This window comes from Dermacentor albipictus, unplaced genomic scaffold (assembly GCF_038994185.2).
Source record: "Dermacentor albipictus isolate Rhodes 1998 colony unplaced genomic scaffold, USDA_Dalb.pri_finalv2 scaffold_17, whole genome shotgun sequence".
NCBI classification, from domain to species: domain Eukaryota; kingdom Metazoa; phylum Arthropoda; class Arachnida; order Ixodida; family Ixodidae; genus Dermacentor; species Dermacentor albipictus.
In genome coordinates this window covers 10,948,095-10,967,872 of record NW_027225571.1, presented here as the reverse complement: position 1 = coordinate 10,967,872, position 19,778 = coordinate 10,948,095, and the positions used below count along the sequence as shown (strand labels likewise).

Genomic DNA, 19,778 nt, shown 5'->3' with positions numbered 1-19,778 from the left:
GATCCAGCGAAGCTACGTGCTGTTACTGCGTTCCCAAAACCTGCCACTGTGAAAGAGCTACGCAGTTTTATTGGCCTCTGCTCCTACTTTCGACGATTCGTTCGAAACTTTGCGTCAATTATATCGCCTCTCACGCAGCTCCTTGGTGGTGCTAGAGATCTCTCATCATGGTCTCCAGCGTGTGACGATGCCTTCACAACCTTGCGCCGTCTTCTCATGACGCCACCTATTCTTCGCCATTTTGACCCTCAAGCACCAACCAAAATTCATACCGATGCAAGCGGTGTAGGCCTTGGCGCTGTGTTGGCACAGCGTCAACCTGGCCACACAGATTACGTCGTCGCATACGCGAGTCGCATGTTAACCAAGGCGGAGACCAATTACAGCGTTACAGAAAAGGAGTGTTTGGCTATTGTGTGGGCACTTGGCAAGTTTCGCCCATATTTATACGGCTGATCGTTTGACGTAGTGACCGACCACCACACACTATGTTGGCTGTCGATGCTCAAATATCCATCGGGCCGCGTTGCCCGCTGGGCATTGTGAATCCAAGAATATGACATCCGTGTGGTTTACCATTCTGGGCGAAAGCACTTCGACGCTGACACGCTATCCAGATCGCCGCTTCCCCTGAAGGCCAGTCACGACTCCTCCTGCGAGTGCACATTATCCTCTCTGGATGTTGACACTATCGCTGCTGCACAGTGTAATGATCCCTAGACTGCATCTCTGCTCGACCTTCTCTCGGATACGTCGAAAGTTCCGGCGTCACGTATGCTTCGGCGCCAAGTTTCTCATTTTGCGATTCAAGACCAGCTGCTATATAGACGCAGCTATGCCCCAGAGAGACGCACCTGGTTACTCGTCATTCCGAGAATCTTGCGATCATAGCTCTGCTCCTCGTTCCACATCGACCCTCAGTGTGGCCACGCGGGAATCTTCAAGACCTACGAAACACTTCGACACCACTATTACTGGCAGGGAATGTACAATTTAGTTCGAAAGTTCGTCTGCTCTTGTCATGAGGGCCAACGCCGCAAAGCGCCACCGCACAACTCCGCCAGTGAACTCCAGCCTTTACAATGCCCATCCCGACCCTTTCATCGTGTGGGCATAGATCTCTACGGGCCTTTTTCGTTGACTCCTACCGGCAACAGGTGGATAATCGTTGCAGTAGACCACTTAACCCGTTATGCGGAGACTGCTGCTCTACCACTACAGCGCAGGAGGTGGCCAATTTCATACTTCGCCGTTTTTGCCTTCGTCATGGAGGTCCACGTGAACTTTTAAGTGACATAGGCCGCACCTTCTTATCTGAAGTCATCGAACAACTGCTTGCTGAATGCGCTATTGTTCTTCGTAAATGCACTGCTTATCACCCATCGACTAACGGTACCACGGAACGCTTTAATCGAATTCTTGGTGACGTGCTCGCCATGTATGTCTCGCCTGATCACTCTAATTGGGACCTAGTTCTTCCGTTTGTCACCTACATCTGCAACACCGCAACTCCGGCCACTACCGGATTCTCACCCTTTTACCTTCTTTATGGCCGTCATCCTTCACACACAATCGACACCATTCTGCCCTACCGGCCGGACCCATCCGAATGCTTGCCGATCTCGAAAGCCGCCAGACGCGCCGAGGAATGTCGCCAGCTGGCCCGCCGATTCACCTTGGACGACTAGAACCGTCAAAAAGCCATTAACGATGCCCAGAACTCGACTCCCACTTTTCTCCCAGGCGCTCTCGTCTGGTTGTTAGTGCCACAGCGCACGCCTGGGCTCGCTTCAAAACTCCTTCCGAAGTACGACAGGCCATACCACGTTCTCGAGAGAACATCACTCGTTAATTACCTGGTTGAGCCGCTAACGCTGCTGTCCGACATGCAACATCGTAGCCGCGAAGTCGTTCACGTTCAGCGTCTCAAGCCGTATCACCATTCTGCCGTCCTTCCAGAAAACTAAGTTGCCAGGATGGCTCCTTTATTTCCGCGGGGCAATTGTAGGGAAGATAACGAACGTGCGCACAGAGTCAGCATCAAGCGCGCAGCAGAGGCTCAAGCTCGGAAACTGCTCGTACATCCTAGAACCGGCGGTCGCTACGAACCCCAATAAATCTCCTTTGTAATATGTACATCCATAGCGTAATCGAACCGTGTAGGTGCACGCACTCAAGAAAATTGTGTGGTTGTGTGGCTGTCAAAAAGCAAAACGTGTGACAAACTCCCGCTAATCTTCATGTTATTGCCAACCAGAGGCAATTAGTTTTCGCGATTCTCAAAAAAAGAAGCAACAGAAACACATGCACGGCGGCATCCTTCCTATGTGCACCCCTCTGAGCACTTAACGAGCGAGAAACAAGCGGTCGCCCTTTGAGCGATTAGTAACAAGACAGCCATCAGTTTTGCAAGCGCAAGAAGCCGAAACCGCCTGCGGAACAAAACCCAAACCATCGCTCACCCACGCATGTGCCAATGCGCGAGCAGTAGGATATAGAGGTGTGGGAACAAACCATGCAACGAAAACCGAGAGAGGGAGGCGTGCGAAAAAAATTCCCTGTATTCCCACATAGTGGCAGCACATGACAGAAAAGAAAAAGTTAGGAAATTGGCACGCTTTTTAAATGTACAGACAGCGTCGTAATTATTCGGCATCGACTATTTTGGACTTGTTCGCGGCACCATATATTTGCGTCATTGACGCTCAAAGGGTTAAGACCGGGACAAGGCAGGAACCGATGCACACTCTGTTTTTCTGCAGGTGCGGTACACCATCCAAAGTCACAAAGGTTGACGACAAATAAAGACCTTAAAGTTCTAAAAAGTATGCCACAGAAGTTCCTGCTTCGTTTTGAAACCTCACAATGCCAAAGTTGTCAATCCTGCATTCAACGCAAGTCATGCAAGTCAACTCTTGCAAATCAGCAAGAGTCTTAAGTCCAGTCCGCAGTAACGAATCGTACAGGTCTTTGATGTCGATGGAAAAACTTTTAGTCCTTTGTTAGTTTGCGAGTTGACGTATTATAAAACCTGCTCAGCGTTTTTAATTTGGAATGGATCCCCAAAGTCCAAAAGATTCCATTTTTTCAGCAGGAACACAGGAATACATTTTTGCCACATGTCACTTTTGTATATAGTTGCCCTGAACGGGACGTCAACCTTATGGATCTTCACACTAAAAAACACATCCAAGGCAAGCTTCTTGTTTTTGTCGATATTCTTCAGCACCTTTGCTAAATTAATCTTGTTGCATAACTCGATGGCCCGTGATTGAACCTTAGTCAAGCTGGCTTCCTTGTACTCATTAAATAGGCCTGTAATTACATCTTCTGCCTTGGCATAAAACATTCCATGTGACAGGATGGTAAACCTACCTTCCTGGTCTGCGGGAACAATGCAAAGTGAATTCTTGCGCAAAAATGAAATGACATGTTTTGCCAGCAGTTTCGACAGTTGTGGCTTGCAATGATTCAAGGCATCGACGCCCTCAGAATTCATTCTTGCGGCTTCTTTCTCCTAGAGGTACAACTGCATGACACATTCGAGCCGCACACAGCCAAGCTACAGTTCTGGAAGCACCTGCGTCTCACCGATCAGTACACTGAGCACATCTAGCAGCTGCAGTTGTGGCACTTTCGGCAGTGCGTCGCCAAGAGCAGCCAGCCGGCCTCAAGTAACCTTCACAACCCCGAAGTAGTCGACCTACTCAATGACGTGTGTCAAGTCTTGTCACTAGGACCCAAATTTGTCGTGGAATCAGCAAGAACAAAGCATGAGCTCCTGCCAATTGTACGATAGATCTCTCACCATGCCCTGGAGGAAAAGGCTGCAAGAATGAATTCTGGGGGCTTCAATGTCTTGAATCATTGCAAGTCACAACCGTCGAAACTGCCAGTAAAGCGTGTCATTTCATTCTTGCATAAGAATTCACTTTGCATCGTTCCCGCTGACAAGGAAGGTGGGTTTACCATACTGTCACGTGGAATGTTTTACGCCAAGGCAGAAGACGCAATTACAGGTGTATTTAATGAGCACAAAGAAGCCAGCTTAACTATGGTTCGATCGCGGGCCATTGAGTTATACAAAAAGATGAACCTAGCAAAGGTGCTGAAAAATATTGACAAAAACAAGAAGCTTGCCTTGGAAGTGTTTTTTAGTTCGAAGACCCATAAAGTGGACATCCCATGCAGGTTAACTACTGTATTTACTAAATTCTAACACGCCCTTGAATGTAACGTGCACCCGCTTTCCGTGACAAAAAAAAAAAAAGAAAGAAAGAAAGAAAGAAAAATGCGCCCTCGATTGTAACCTGCACCCGTTTGCCGTGACCTAAAAAAGAAACGTCCTTTACAGTACTGCACATCTCATTCTTTCATACAGAAATACAGCTGTCTCTCATTTGGAAAAAACAAGAGATTTACTCCCAATGCACTAAAGTTGCGATAAATAAGAAAGTCACAGTTTAGCCCAAAAGGTGAAGCATCAATTACGATAGCAAATTAGTAGACAGCTATACGAAAAGCAAAGATAGTAGTTTTATCGGCCGTATAAACATTTAAACATTTGCTTACTAACTAAATTAACAAGCATGGTGCCATGTGCACACAAGCAAACATGAACACGTCTCACTCAATGACCGCGGAAACTCTTTAAACACTGGAGTGAGGAAGTGCGGTAGCAGGAGCGAGCAAATCGACTTATGTGCAGCCTCTCGCTTCAACGTGAACTAAGCGACGAGAACACGGCGAGGTGCGCCTAGATGCATAGACCATGTAAACTCTTGTCTCTGTCGCAGATCATTTTGAAAATAGGGGCTGTGCAACCGCGTTGTATGCAGCAACCACCGGTGTAGTACGCCTCTCCTGTTTGCGCCAGTCTCGCGCGCAAGTTCCGGGAGCTCTGAACGCCCGTGATCCGGCCAGATTTCCATTCGTCGCCGCGCACGTGATTGCTTTTTTTTTTTCGTTGCTGCATCGTGATGAACTCGGCATGTCTTTGCAGTCGGCACTTCCATGCTGATAGAGCAAACGCAGGAAACAGGAAAACAGACGGTGCACTAACCTAAGCTGAAGGAAGCATTGCCTAAGCACACGTACTGCAGCACATAAAGGAAGCTACAGCAGCTAGGCTTGAAACACGTGCAAGGCGGCCATTTTGAAATGCCGATGGCGATTTGGTAACGCAGATTTTTGGTCTTACTCGATTCTAACGCGCATGCAATTTTTATACCTGTTTTATCGGAAAAAAAGTTCGTGTTAAATTCGACTAAATACGGTATATCCGAAAGTGACACTTGGTAAAACTGTATCACTGTGTTCCTGCTGGAAAAACTTAATCTTCTGGACATTAAAGATCCATTCCTTGTTGAAAACTCTGAACAGGTTTTCGAATATGTCAGCTCTGATGCTAACAAAGGACTAAAAGTTTTTACCATTGACATCAAAGACCTACGCGACTCGTTACATTTGTTGTGATTGCAACATTTCGTCGTGCAGTACTAAATCAGTCTCCAGTTTACTTTTTGTCCTTTTATGATGCATGACGTGCCTAGTACAGTGGAAGGACAGAGTGATTCACTGGTAGCGGGAAAGGGAGAGAAGCAGTGTTAATGTAAAAATTGTAAAGGATATGGTTAACTGTACTTGTGAATATCTTTTAAAATATGTAAAATCCAATGAATTGCCTAGGCATTTACTTGGCAGTAGTAATTAGCCAGACATTGATTAACATGCTCTGACTCCAGTGCTCGAGAAAACATACATGGACATCCTTTAGCCTTCTGCAGTATCAGTAGCTTCATTCTTGTTTGTGTTAAATTGTAAATACTGAATAACAGTCTCTGAGCCTATAAGGCACGCCTAATGTGTTGCTTGTCAGGATGGTGGAGTTGGATGGCATGTTGTGTTTTTCTCAATGTTGAAGATAAACTTGCTAGGTTAGTCACTTCAACATTCAGAATTGTTCTAATTTCACTTACACAGTTCTTTGCCTCTTTTATACAGGGCAATCTCGATAATTCTAAATATGGTAATTCAAATTGACACATAATTTGAACTGCTCTGTTGGTCCTGACTAAGTCCTATGTATTTGAATGGCGTAATTTTACATGCCCTAAAAATTATGAGGAAAGATGCTTGGGGAGCCAAGACTAAGCCAGACCAAGCAGAATGGCTCTTTCCCATCTAGCTTAAACAGATTAGAAAACGCTCTAGCATGCACTTGATCACGTTACTGCACGTTCACCCCCCCCCTCCCTCCACCCCCTCATGGCTCAAGTAAGCTGCATTAGAATTAGGTATATTGGGATTGCACTTTCTGTTATCATGCTTACAGCTATTAGAAAATATCTCTCATGGCTGGATCTGTAGTTGGCCTACAAAATTTGATGGCATACAGTTTGTGTAATGCACAGTTCCTAGTAACTATTCTCAAGGCATGCTTTCTTGTTTCTGGCATACATTCCATGGTAGAGTGACTTCGTGCTGTGGAGTACATGGCAGCAGCGGGCGGTGTTTCAGCTAAACTGTGGTGGCGGTCACCGGTCATGGGACTTTGCAATGAGTTCCCATGAAGGCCTCTTTGCTTGCCTGAAGACTGGCCGCATCATGGTGCAACGCTGTGGACTCAAGGAGATGTTACATCGGTCGTGTATACGGGTAATGAATTGTATATATACATCACAAGCAATTTGCAATTTATCTAGCTCAGGTGTATACCAGAGGCTTTGGTGAGCCGTGTCCGATTCTGAGCAGTGCCAAGGAATCCTTGTCTTATCTCTCCTGACATATTTGAAACTGGAATAAGGGTGTGTGGCCTCTTGAACCTATATTCTTCATTCAGTTGACTGCACAATCTTTATTACACAGAATAGAAAACAGCTGTATATTTGTGCAAATGAAGTGGCAGGTGAGTTAATGAAAGCACTGCTTTAGTACTGCACTGCACTGCTTTAGTAAAGAAAAGATAAAAATCAAGGGGTGGGGCATGTTGTTAAAATGTCCATGATCTTTTTTTTTTTTTTTTCAGGCTACTCATTTTTAGAACCCTGACCCAGCTTATGCAAAGCCGATATACATTAAAAGTGTACAGTAAAATCTCATTAAAATTTGGATCTCACAGGAGTGCAAAGAATTTCCAAATAAGTTAAATGTCAAATTATCTAATACATCATGAAAACAATGAAGAAACGCTTGCGACATCAACACACCTTTATTTATGTAATTAATCAGCAATCTCTATATATATTTTGACCAAAATTCGCACAGAAGCTGCAGTTTTCATTATCTCATGACTGGTTATTGTTCATAGTGGTGAGAGCCTCGAGACTTTTCTGCCAATATGGCCACAGTGCGAGACCTGCCTCGTCATCCAAGTAGACATGCTTTTTACTACCGTTTGCACATTGTTATCTTTTTTTTTCACCAGTGAGCTAGATTGTCTGTTCATAGAAATGTTGCAATTTTGATGGGGGCAAAATGCAAAAACACCCATTTCCTATACAATGGGGGCACATTAAAGATACCCTGGTGGTCAAAATTAATCAGAAGTCCCCCACTGCAGCATGCCTCATAATCAAATCATGGTTTTGGCACATAGAACCCCAGAATTCATTTCTTTTCTCTTGTCTGTTACTGTCAATTTTTTCATGTTTTTGAGCTGCTGATAGGCGTGGCCATAGAAACAATCTATATGAAGTTCCACATTTTTGTAACAGACGTCAAACATGCTTTTGTTCTCCATGTGATATGTCATTCTTTGCGCTGCAAAATAAAGAAATCCCAGAGATGCCAATGGCAAACGCGTCCACGCAAGAGGCTACCAGAGGCTTGCAGCTCTTTCTTGCAATCATCAGTTCTAAATTGAAGCCTCGAAAATTACTCACTGAAGATATTCTAGTCTAACTTTTTACTTGAGGTCAAGAAAAGATGAATAACGGCATGATTCTGCCATTGAAAACTGAATCTGCTGTGGCTGTAGCTGCCTAACTCTGTGCCACCATTTTTAAAATGCAGGAAGGCCATACTTCTGCGGTGTTTCTGCCAAATGCGCCCACAAAATACCAGTCTCCTTTAAAGCTGGTGCCATCCATTAACGCAGCAATAAACCAAAATGATAAAATCACTTTCCCTCATCTCGGGTAGTTAGTAGATAACGAAAATCTTTGGACGAGTGAGACTCGTGACTGGTTTACAGTAGAAGCTCGTTGATATGATCCCATTAAGTACGATTTCGCAGCGCCAGTGTTAGTGACCAAGAACACAAAGAATTATTCTTACACTTCTTTTTTAAGGTTTGTATGTTCCTGGAAAATGCAACATTTTGGCACCAACGTTCGGTACATCACCAAACTGCGATTGTACGATATATTTTGTGGCCACTAGATTCTATGTGAACAAGAAATGGTGTGAGACGCATGCCATCGCAAACAGTAGTCGCCCTCCGCAGCAGCTTGCCTACAATACTTGCATGCCTGTCTTGTGTGAGAACGCTGGCACACACTCGGTTTTCTATTCCGGTACCAGCAAATATCCTTGCGGGTCATTGCACGCCGCATTGACAGGTATCACCGCCAACCCTATTGCAATACGCATCTTCAGCTATCTGTTTCACAGCACCTGGGGCATAGTGCTTTTGGAAGCGTACTGCACTATTTTAATAGGAGATAAGCCAAATGCTCTGCCGTTCTCTGCTACACACAGCATGAAGTGAACATCATGTTTCGCTCTGACGGCATCAGAGCCACCGTATTCCAGCATTGCCCACCAGCTCGATTTCTTTTCAGTTTGTCATCACCATCTTAAAACACAGCACAATAGGAAAACAACGATGTGCGTCTCGAATCGCTCGGGCCTCACCAGATGGATGTGGGTCAGCGTCTTATGCCAGAACGATTTGCACCATGTGGGCATGTCAAAACTGCCCACTCGAAGAAGTTGCTGACCCAGCCAGAATTTTAGGAGCGCAAACATACACTTTCTGAAGCCGCAGAAATGACAATGCAAATCTTGGGCTCCTCAGGCTCCACCAGTTCAGAGCACATCGGCATCTCGTGCTGCAACGTTTCGCGCAATGATTCGCCTTACATAGATGTGAACTGCAGTTGAGTCTGTCATTTTTTTTTTTTTTATTCTGGTTGTACATTTTCCCAGTGAGTTTGTTTTCTTCTTGCATTTTTTTTCCTAAATGTATGAACAAGGTTCTACTGTATACTAGACAACATTCCTGTACGAGTAAGACTCATCCTTCACACGGAAAGGGTTAAAAATGTGACGTCATTGCAGTATAATTTAACTGGATGATAGAGCACTTACTTGTGTAAGCTGCAACTAGTATTCTTTTTTTTTTTTCATAATCTCAGCAGTCTGCGGGACTTTCACAAGTCCAGTGCATACCTACTTTGTGAGACCTATGCTGACCTACTAGGGAAAATGTTATTAACTCTTCATCATTTTCGTTGCAACAGTTGCTTATTCTAGCCTGCTTTTATTCATATACTGATGCCTGTAACCTTTGTTGAAATGTTTTAAAACTGAACTTGAAAGCTTGCAGTTTACAAAAGGGTGGGTGCTTGCCCAATCTGTTGTCTCTGTTACTGTGGCATTCGGCAGCAGCACATGTGGTTGCAGGTTCAGTTCATGGTTGTGGCAGTTGCATTTCGATGGAGGGCAAAATGCAAAAATTATTGTGTACTTGGATTTAGGTGCAAGTTCAAAATTCAAAATGTTCAAAATTAATACAGAGCGCCCACTAAGGTGTCATTCATAGCCTATGATGCTTCTGGACAAACCAGATCAATTGGTCAACCTTATGTATGTGTAAAGAAGTATGTTTTGTTTTCCTGTCATCTGTACCTGTAGGCACCTCTGCACAGGAAAAAGATATCAGCCATCTGCCTTCTTTTTACAGAAGAGAATGCTTCTGGGGGTAAGTATCCAATCAGTGCACTTCATTGGTAATTTGCTTGTGATTAAATGGAGTTGTTGGTTGCACTGTTGAACATGCATCAAGCAAGACTCCTCTATTGATGCGAGTCAGGGGTCCTTGTGAGTATCGTATATGCGAAGATAATTGATCTCTAGAGTAGGTCAATGTGTTGAGGCACAAAATTGAAACATAAATAGGCTTCTTTTTTAGAAGTTCAAGACATCTTTATTAGGTAAGCTAAAGTGAGGAACAACATGAACTGAAAAACTGTAATTTGACAGACATAATACAGAGATAATGTGTGTAATAAAACAGGCAGTCATTCTGTTTCAAAATATGGGGATGCAGTTTATGTAAAAGCACAAATTTTTTCTGTCATGAGTCTCATAGATGTTTCCTTTGTTATTATTTAAACAGGATAATTTTTTTTTTCAATAAGGATGTTCCCTCTTTATGGCTAATAAGGGAATCTATGCCCATTTCATGATGGCATGCATAAAATGCATGGTATATCTGCAAATATGGCGAGGAAAATAAGCTTCTTTGCGTGAACTGCTATTTTAGTTCCTCAGTTAACACTTGTGTGTAACTTCACCACCAACGTAAGTGTAGGCAGACATAGTTCATATGCACACATCTATTAGTCTTAATTTCTGTAAAAAAAAGTATGCCTGCTCCATGGACCAGTCAGCACCACTCAGAGCATGGCTATAGTACTTGTAAAATTCATTCTTGGTATTTGTCTTGAAGTGCTGGGTGTCTTTCGCTTCTCATATGTCCTATGTAACATGGTTATCTGTACTTGTACAACATGTTTCAACTAGATTTGTCACATTCATGAACTCTCGAAACAGACTTGCGTGCATGTGTGTTTTGTAAATTATAAAAAAAAAGTTAGTATTGCTGAATATGGATGCTACATAATTTAACACTTTTTGTATTACTGATTGTCTGTTGTCCCAGTTCTTTCATTCTCTAATTATGAAAATGGGGTTAGCAGGATTTTACCAGCAGTTCTCTCTCTAATGTGAGGAAATTTTTTTAGTGTAATCATGTTGGGAAAAAAGTTTGTGAGGCAGAAGGGAACAGGTTGTGTCTCCATACGGAAGTGCACCTGAAGGAGTACTCACAAAAAATTTTTTTAGCCAAATAAGGTCGCTGTTCATTCCCCAACAGTGGTAGAGGCCTCAATTTTTTAAACGTGCAATAATTTTTCAATTATGCTATCTCTTAATGTGATTAATTAAAATGGGTGCCAAATTGAGTGATGCTGCAAGCGTGTTGACCACAACTCCTGACACATCACAGAAATTGGGGGGTGGTGGGGTTCATAGCCACGTGATATGACTATTGCACATGTTGATCTCTTCCTGAGTGTTATAAATGGTGGATAAAAGGACAAGATGGGAAAACAAGTGCTGCGTGTTGCTAGAAAAGTTACAGCAGAGGACCTGTGTCGATGCAGAAAGTGCAGATTGAAAGAGGAATGAATCGCCCTGTTGCTGAGCTTTTGGTGACATAGCCATGTGTGGCTTGCATTCACTGCATTCTGCTGACTAGCTCAAAATTTAATGCAAAGATTTTGAAATAAAAGAGATGCAATTAAAGATTATTGTGACCTTATGCAAGCAAGCCTCTCTACCTTGATAGCTCGGTTAGTAGCTGTGTAGTCACTGTAGCAGAAAAGGCTACAACTTGGCTTCAATGCTTTCTGAAGGGAATATTGGGGTGTAGGACTGATATTTTTCAGATATAATTGCTATTTGAAGAGTAAAGTGGGGATATTCTTCTTTATGTGTAAAAAGGTGAGAGCAATATCTGAAGACAAAAATGCATATGCAATCCTTGTGGCCTAAGAAGCCGTAAATTTGGTTGCATTGAGTATCTGCCATTTAATGCTTGAGTGACTGTCATCACTAAAAACCTGTTAGAAATTTAAAGGTAACCTACTTTCTCATAGATATTGCTCTAGCTTTTTCTCCTGCTCTAGACATCAGCAAGGAGGATGCATTTTATTTGAGGTGCTGTATGTTGAAGTTTTCTAATAGAATATGAATATTCAAGAAAAGCAACCTTTGAATATTGATTACCATGTAACAAGCCCGCACATACTAAATAGGGTACTCTTCACGTCACCATTGCTAACTTCTTTATTCTCGTCTGCCCCCCTAGCCCCCTTACTACGGTTTCTGTCTTGTCTTCTTCAACTTCCTGAGCATGCTTCACTTGCCCTCGCCATTAAATCCCTACTGGATGGTATTTAAAAATGTTTCCTATAGAGACTGAATAAATGGTGCCATTGTGGCATACATACCGGATAGTCTTAGATTCCCTGTTGGCTAGCTGTTTTGACAACAGAGAATGGCCCTCTCTTATTTGTGCCTCAGTTTGACAGCCCTCTTCTCACTAGCATGAAGTCTCCAACCTCTATTCTCGGTATCGCTGTGTTTTGTTTTTCATCAATGTTCCTTTTCATTCCTTCACGGTACTCTACTTCATTCTCTTCATTTCTTCTCTCTTCTGTCAGTTGCAGCACTGCTTGAATTCCTAGAGACGTGTTGTCTGGCAAAAGTTCCCAGTAGCAGCAAAAAGCAGAGTGCATCCCAGAACTGTTGTATAGGAGCGGTTATGATGAGCTACTGCCACTTCAAGGCAGCCACATCCATCCACCTGGGAAGTCTGGATACAATTTATGTACTGTTTCATGGCACGAATGGCTCGCTCAGTTAGCCCATTAGCTGCTGGGTGATACGGGGCTGTGAACCTGAGTGCAACTCCATGTCACTGGGCCCATTCCTTATGTTGATGACTACAAAAGGCAAGCGCATTGTCTGAGAATTTTACGTTGTCATGGCACCCACATGCCGCATTACACATCCTTTAAAGTGTATATGACTGTTCCCATTGTTTTCGAATGCATGTTTTACTAACATGAAAAACTTCTAAACATCTTTTGGCTTAAGAAGGAGATCACACTGTTGGCGTCCTTCTCCCCTGGTTTTGCTTCCACCATCCTGGTGCACTTATTTGCGTATACAAGGAATGCTTGCATTTTCTTCATGCCTCCAGATTTTTTTCAGAGTTCAGCGAAGTCCATGTAAATAACTTCAAATGGTGCGCTCGAGTGCTTCAATAGTGTCATCTGTTGAGTTGGTTGTTTAAACTTTATTCGCCTGGCATTTGTGACATCCCTGCACATATCTTTTCGTGTCTTCTTTTATGCGGGGCCATTTGAACCTTTGCGTCAGTTTCATGTAGGTTTGCCAAAAACCATCATATGACCAACAAAACAAGCTGGTGGTCTAGTTCGCATTGCATGTTAATAGTTTTTAGGGCAAAGGAATGCACGACATGAGAGAAGGCACACAGGACGCAGCGCTATGTCCTGTGTGCCTTCTCTCGTGTTGTGTATTTCTTTGCGCTAAAAACTATTATCATAACCACTTGAACAGGGACTGTTGTGGTAAAGGTCCAAAATTTTCGGAACTAGTGTAACAGGCACTGCAATTCTGCCTGTCTGCGTCTGTTGTAAAGGTTCAGTTCCTTCTCAAATATTGGCAGCGCCTATTGTTTCATGTTGCACATCAACAACTGTGACCCCCAATCTAGACATTGCGTCCACTTCCTTCATAGAAGCTTGTGGACGATGGTTCACTTAAAAGTCGAGCTGTTGAAGCTCGCTGACCCACCATGCAACTTTTTCTTTCAGCTCCGCCATATTCAAAAGGTGGGTGAGGGCCTTGTGATCTGTGTACAACTTGAATCTGGTACCTTCCAGGTAGGAACGGCACTACTGAATTGCCTTTAAAATGGCTTTCGATGGGGGTTAGATGTGAAAACTCCCGTGTGCTTAGATTTAGGTGCACGTTAAAGAACTGGACAGGCCGCCATTGGAATATGAACCTCGCAACACTTAACGCTAGGACGTTATCTAGTGAGGCGAGTCTAGCAGTGCTGTTGGAGGAATTAGAGGGCAGTAAATGGGATATAATAGGGCTCAGTAAAGTTAGGAGGCCAAAGAAGCATATACAGTGCCAAAAAGCGGGCATGTCCTGTGCTACCGGGGCTTAGCGGAGAGACGAGAACTAGGAGTCTAATTCCTGATTAATAAGAATATAGCTGGTAACATACAGGAATTCTATAGCATTAATGAGAGGGTGGCAGGTCTTGTTGTGAAACTTAAAAAGAAGAGGTACAAAATGAAGGTCGTACAGGTCTACGCCCCTACATCCAGTCATGATGACCAGGCAGTCGAAAGCTTCTATGAAGATGTGGAATCGGCGATGGGTAGAGTGAAAACAAAATACACTATACTGATGGGCGACTTCAATGTCGGGGTAGACAAGAAGCAGGCTGGAGACAAGGCAGTTGGAGAATATGGCATAGGCACTAGGAATAGCAGGGGAGAGTTATTAGTAGAGTTTGCGGAACAGAATAATATGCGAATAATGAACACCTTCTTCCGCAAGCGGGATAGCTGAAAGTGGACGTGGAGAAGCCTGAATGTCGAGACTAGAAATGAAATAGACTTCATACTCTGCGCTAACCCTGGCATCATACAAGATGTGGACGTGCTCAGCAAGGTGCGCAGCAGTGACCATAGGATGGTAAGAACTCGAATTAGCCTAGACCTGAGGAGGAAGCGGAAGAAACTGGTACATAAGAAGCCGATCAATGACTTAGTGGTAAGAAGGAAAAATAGAGGAATTCCAGATCAAGCTACAGAACAGGTATTCGGCTTTAACTCAGGAAGAGGACCTTAGTGTTGAAGCAATGAAGGACAATTTTGTGGGCATCATTAAGGAGTGTGCAATAGAAGTCAGTGGTAACTCCGTTAGACAGGATACCAGTAAGCTATCGCAGGAGACGAAAGATCTGATCAAGAAATGCCAATGTATGAAAGCCTCTAACCCTACAGCTAGAATAGAACTGGCAGAACTTTTGAAGTTAATAAACAAGCTTAAGACAGCTGACATAAGGAAGTATAATATGGATAGAATTGAACATGCTCTCAGGAACGGAGGGAGCCTAAAAGCAGTGAAGAAACTAGGAATTGGCAAGAATCAGATGTATGCGTTAAGAGACAAAGCCGGCAATATTATTACTAATATGAATGAGATAGTTCAAGTAGCTGAGGAGTTCTATAGAGATTTATACAGTACCAGTGGCACCCACAACGATAATGTGAGAGAGAATAATCTAGAGGAATTTGAAATCCCACAAGTAACGCCGGAAGTAGTAAAGAACGCCTTGGGAGCTATGCAAAGGGGGAAAACAGCTGGAAAGGATCAGGTACCAGCAGATTTGTTGAAGGATGGTGGGCACATTGTTCTAGAAAAACTGGCCATCCTGTATACACAATGCCTCATGACCTCGAACGTACCGGAATCTTGGAAGAATGCTAACATAATCCTAATCCATAAGAAAGGGGATGCCAACTACTTGAAAAATTATGGACCGATCAGCTTACTGTCAGTTGTTGCCTACAAACTATTTACTAAGGTAATCGCAAATAGAATCAGGAACACATAGGCTTCTGTCAAGAAGAGGACCAGGCAGGATTCCGCAAAGGCTACTCAACAATAGACCATATTCACACTATCAATTAGGTGATAGAGAAATGTGCGGAATATAACCAACCCTTATATATAGCTTTCATTGATTACGAGAAAGCATTTGGTTCTGTCGAAACCTCAGCAGTAATGGAGGCATTACAGAATCAGGGTGTAGACGAGCCGTATGTAAAAATACTGAAAGATATCTATAGCGGCTCCACAGCCACCGTAGCCCTCCATAAAGAAAGCAACAAAATCCCAATAAAGAAAGGTGTCAGGCAGGGAGATACGATCTCTCCAATGCTATTCACAGCGTGTTTACAGGAGGTATTCAGACACCTGGATTGGGAAGAATTGGGGATAAGAGTTAATGGAGAATACCTTAGTAACTTGCGATTCGCTGATGATATTGCCTTGCTTAGTAACTCAGGGGACCAATTGCAATGCATGCTCACTGACCTGGAGAGGCGAAGCAGAAGAGTGGGTCTAAAAATTAATCTGCAGAAAACTAAAGTAATGTTTAACAGTCTCGAAAGAAAACAGCAGTTTACTATAGGTAGCGAGGCACTGGAAGTGGTAAGGGAATACATCTACTTAGGGCAGGTAGTGACGGCGGATCCGGATCATGAGACAGAAATAATCAGAAGAATAAGAATTGGCTGGGGTGCGTTTGGCAGGCATTCTCAGATCATGAACAGCAGGTTGCCATTATCCCTCAAGAGAAAAGTGTATAATAGCTGTGTCTTACCAGTACTCACCTACGGGGCAGAAACCTGGAGGCTTACGATAAGGGTTCTGCTTAAATTGAGGACGACGCAGCGAGCTATGGAAAGAAGAATGATGGGTTTAACGTTAAGGGATAAGAAAAGAGCAGATTGGGTGAGGGAACAAACGCGAGGGAATGACATCTTAGTTGAAATAAAAAAAAAGGAATGGGCATGGACAGGACATGTGATGAGGAGGGAAGATAACCGATGGTCATTAAGGGTTACGGACTGGATTACAAGGGAAGGGAAGCGTAGCAGGAGGCGGCATAAAGTTAGGTGGGCGGATGAGATTAAGTAGTTTGTAGGGACAACATGGCCACAATTAGTGCATGACTGGGGTTGTTGGAGAAGTATGGGAGAGGCTTTTGCCCTGCAGTGGGCGTAACCAGGCTAATGATGATGATGATGATGATGATAAAGAACTCCAGGTGGTCGAAATTTCCGGAGTCCTCCACTACGGCATGCCTCATAATCAGAAAGTGGTTTGGCACGTAAAACCCCATAATTTAATTTTAATTTAATTTTAAAATGGCTAGAGCTTTCTTTTCTGTTGTCATGTTGTTCACCTCCGCTTTGTTGAATGTGTAGCTACGCTAGCCAATTACGCTTTGTTGACAGTTGTTTGGCTGACGTTTATCTCACTGGTATAGTATCACAGCCGTTTCGTAGTGCAAGACATTTGTATTGAGCTCAAATGCTAGAGCAAAGTCCGGAAGTAGTCTAGTCAGACACTTAGTTTTGAGCATAGTCTTGAATAAGTGCTTTAATATGTCCTGCTAACCCCAAAAACACGCATAGTAAGTGAACATCAAAAGGTTTCACGAGTTTTGCAATGCATGCCACCAATTCTTTCTTTGTGTTCTTTGTAGTGCCATCCAGTACTCTCCCAAGAAAGTTACCTTGTTCTTGAAAAATTAACTCTTCTTAACTCTTTCCGTACCGCGCCCATTGGGCATCGTTAGCCTGCTAACTGTGAATTTAAGTGCCGGTTTCGAGACTTTCTGCACCGCTCACGGGCACACTGGCTATCAGAGGTGAAAGAGGAGAGCTATTCTTTTGTTTTCTAAGCAGTTCATATTTTTCCCCCAGGCGGTTATTTTGAATGCGCTTCGGAGTTTTTGCGTTCATCAAAGTAGAGAGCAAAAATAGCCGCTAGCTATCAATGATTTGAAACGCCGCTTCCGTGCTGTTCACGGGCACTCTGCGCCATAGGACATGAACGAGAACTATATTTTTGTTTTCTAAGCAGTTCGCATTTTCCGCACCAGGTGTTAATTTTTTAACGCATTCCGAGGTTTGGCAATCGTCAAAGCAGAAAGCAAAAATGGCTGCCTTTGGGAGTGGTGTGCACACTTCGAAAGATTGCAGATCTAACAATTCTGCTGCGTTTGTGGCTGATTTTATCCATAGATCAAGCAGCAGTGAGTCTGAGGATGCTAACTTTTCGTCAGACTTTGACTCTGAGAACGACGACGACGCAAGCCAGCCTGGCACGCCAAATTGTAGTGCTTGCACTTAAATCTTTGTAGTGAAATACCTGTTCAATGAAAGATTTTGATTCTTTCAGTGATAGTGCCTATTAGATGGCAATACATTTTGTATAGCTCATAATTTTTGTTACATTTTTTTCTTAGTAGATACAAGCGTGTCTTTACAAACTTTGTTCAATTTTATTCCACAATTTTGAATTTGGCAATTTATATCTTTTTTATGGCATAAATCTCATCAATAAAACTTTTATGTGCGAAAAGTACATTCATTCTGCCTTTTGTTTATGTGTTACATAAAATATTAAGTGCAGTAGTTCCTTCAGAAAAAAAAATCTGGCGTAACCTACAAAAAACACCTATTTTCCCCATGGTAGAGAAAGAGTTAAAATTGACATTTAGGTTGGCTTCTGACAAAGTTGCGAGGACATATACCAGGTGTTGTTCATGGAGACACTTGCTTTTAGAATACACAATAATGTCGCCTATGTAGATATTGCAGAAGTGGCCATGGAACGGAGCCAGAACCATATTCATCATTTTTTGAAGCCAGCTGGGTGAGTTCTTTCATTCAAAGGGGAGGCGGTTGTTTTCGGAGATGTCAAATTGAGTTATGAACGTCGTATATTGCTTTGTGTCCGCTTGAAGTGGTACTTGCCGAAAGCCTTTTCAAAGGTCCATTCTAGAAAACCAAGTACAACCACCTGTGTCACCAATAATTCCATCTATTCTTGGCGTAGTGAATGCAGAGAGCTGTGTCTGGTTCTTAACTGCTCTGTAGTCCATGCAGAGTCGGAGGCTTTCATCTTTCTTGGGTGCTATGGTTATGGATGATGCATAGGGTGACACAGACAGGCGGAAAATACCTGCGTCCAACATCTTCACAGGCTCTTCTTTCAGCCATGCTTTTTTTCCTCTGGTTAGGTTGTAAGGTTTCTTCCATACTACAGTTTGTCATGTAATTTAAATGGAACTTCAAATTTTGTAGTACCTGGAGGATAGCCCCTGCAGCAGTATAATTCAGGATATATTATATGAATGTCATCTCCTTTCTTCACAATGCGAATCTTTCCCTTTTCTAACTGGTTGTGGCTCATGCCCATCTTAGCTCGCAGACACAGTGTGATCCCAGTGTTTGTTAAGCTTGAGCAATTTCATATCCGGATGGGAGACTAGAAAGTCATACGAACGCCTTCTATAACCAGTGCCAGTATTCCTGCAGTTCGTGAGTGGTACTTAAGCTTTGGGCACCTGTTTTTCTTGTAAATATGTTCTCTACTGTGGCTGTGCTTCTTTTTATAATTGAAACCAAAGCTCCACTGTTTACAAGTGCTCACATTGTCTCACCATCCACTTCGAGTAAACTTGGTGGCACAAGTTCGACGGTCTCATTTGCTGTAGAGACATCATTAGAATTTTCGTCTGTTTCTTCTTGCTCTTCATCTTTTAACTCAGTTGGTTTCTGTACGGGTGTTATGGGTCATGCGATGCTTGCACCAACGTTAGACCTGACACCTTCCAACACCGACGAACACTTTTCATCCAAGCGATTGACGCTTGGCCTTCCTGAAAAGGCTTGTCTCATCTTGTAGCTTCACTCAGTCCAGGAATGTGAAAATAGCTTTTGGAGCTCCAAGAGCACTTCGAGCGTTTTGGGGCCTTTTGCTAGAACCTGTCATTGCAAATCCTTAGGTAAGCCGTGGATGATAAGCGCAAGATCAGTTTCCTACAAGTGTTACAAATAATACATCTTCAGTTCTTCACCTTGTCTTGACATCATCGCCAGATATATTATCTTGTGTGCCTAATACACCTGGTGTCAGTTATCGTGAAATTATTGAAGCAAAGATTTCACTGCCATTCTCATGCACACATAAACATGTTAAAACAATATGCGATTATAAAAAAGCTGATTTCGACGTGCTTAACAATGAATTGTAGTTCTTTTTAGATGTGTTCTTGATCGATCATGTTGAACGATCTGTGCAAAGCAAGCAAAACTTATTCAAAACTAAAATGGCAGAAGGGTGATTCCACGAGAGAT

General features: G+C 43.1%; 1 protein-coding gene across 5 annotated transcripts in view; it reads left to right on the top strand.

Moving 5' to 3' along the window:
• Positions 1–19,778, top strand: part of LOC135909425 (tRNA (34-2'-O)-methyltransferase regulator WDR6) — a 443,227-nt gene that overhangs the window by 302,753 nt on the left and 120,696 nt on the right. For 4 of the 5 annotated variants that reach the window (XM_065441378.2, XM_065441377.1, XM_065441375.2 and 1 more), the window contains 2 exons: positions 6,472–6,657; positions 9,859–9,925. In XM_065441378.2, coding sequence (XP_065297450.1) covers positions 6,472–6,657; positions 9,859–9,925 — 253 coding nt within the window. The remainder of the gene's footprint in view (positions 1–6,471; positions 6,658–9,858; positions 9,926–19,778) is intronic. The other variant, XM_065441379.1, reaches the window with a different exon arrangement.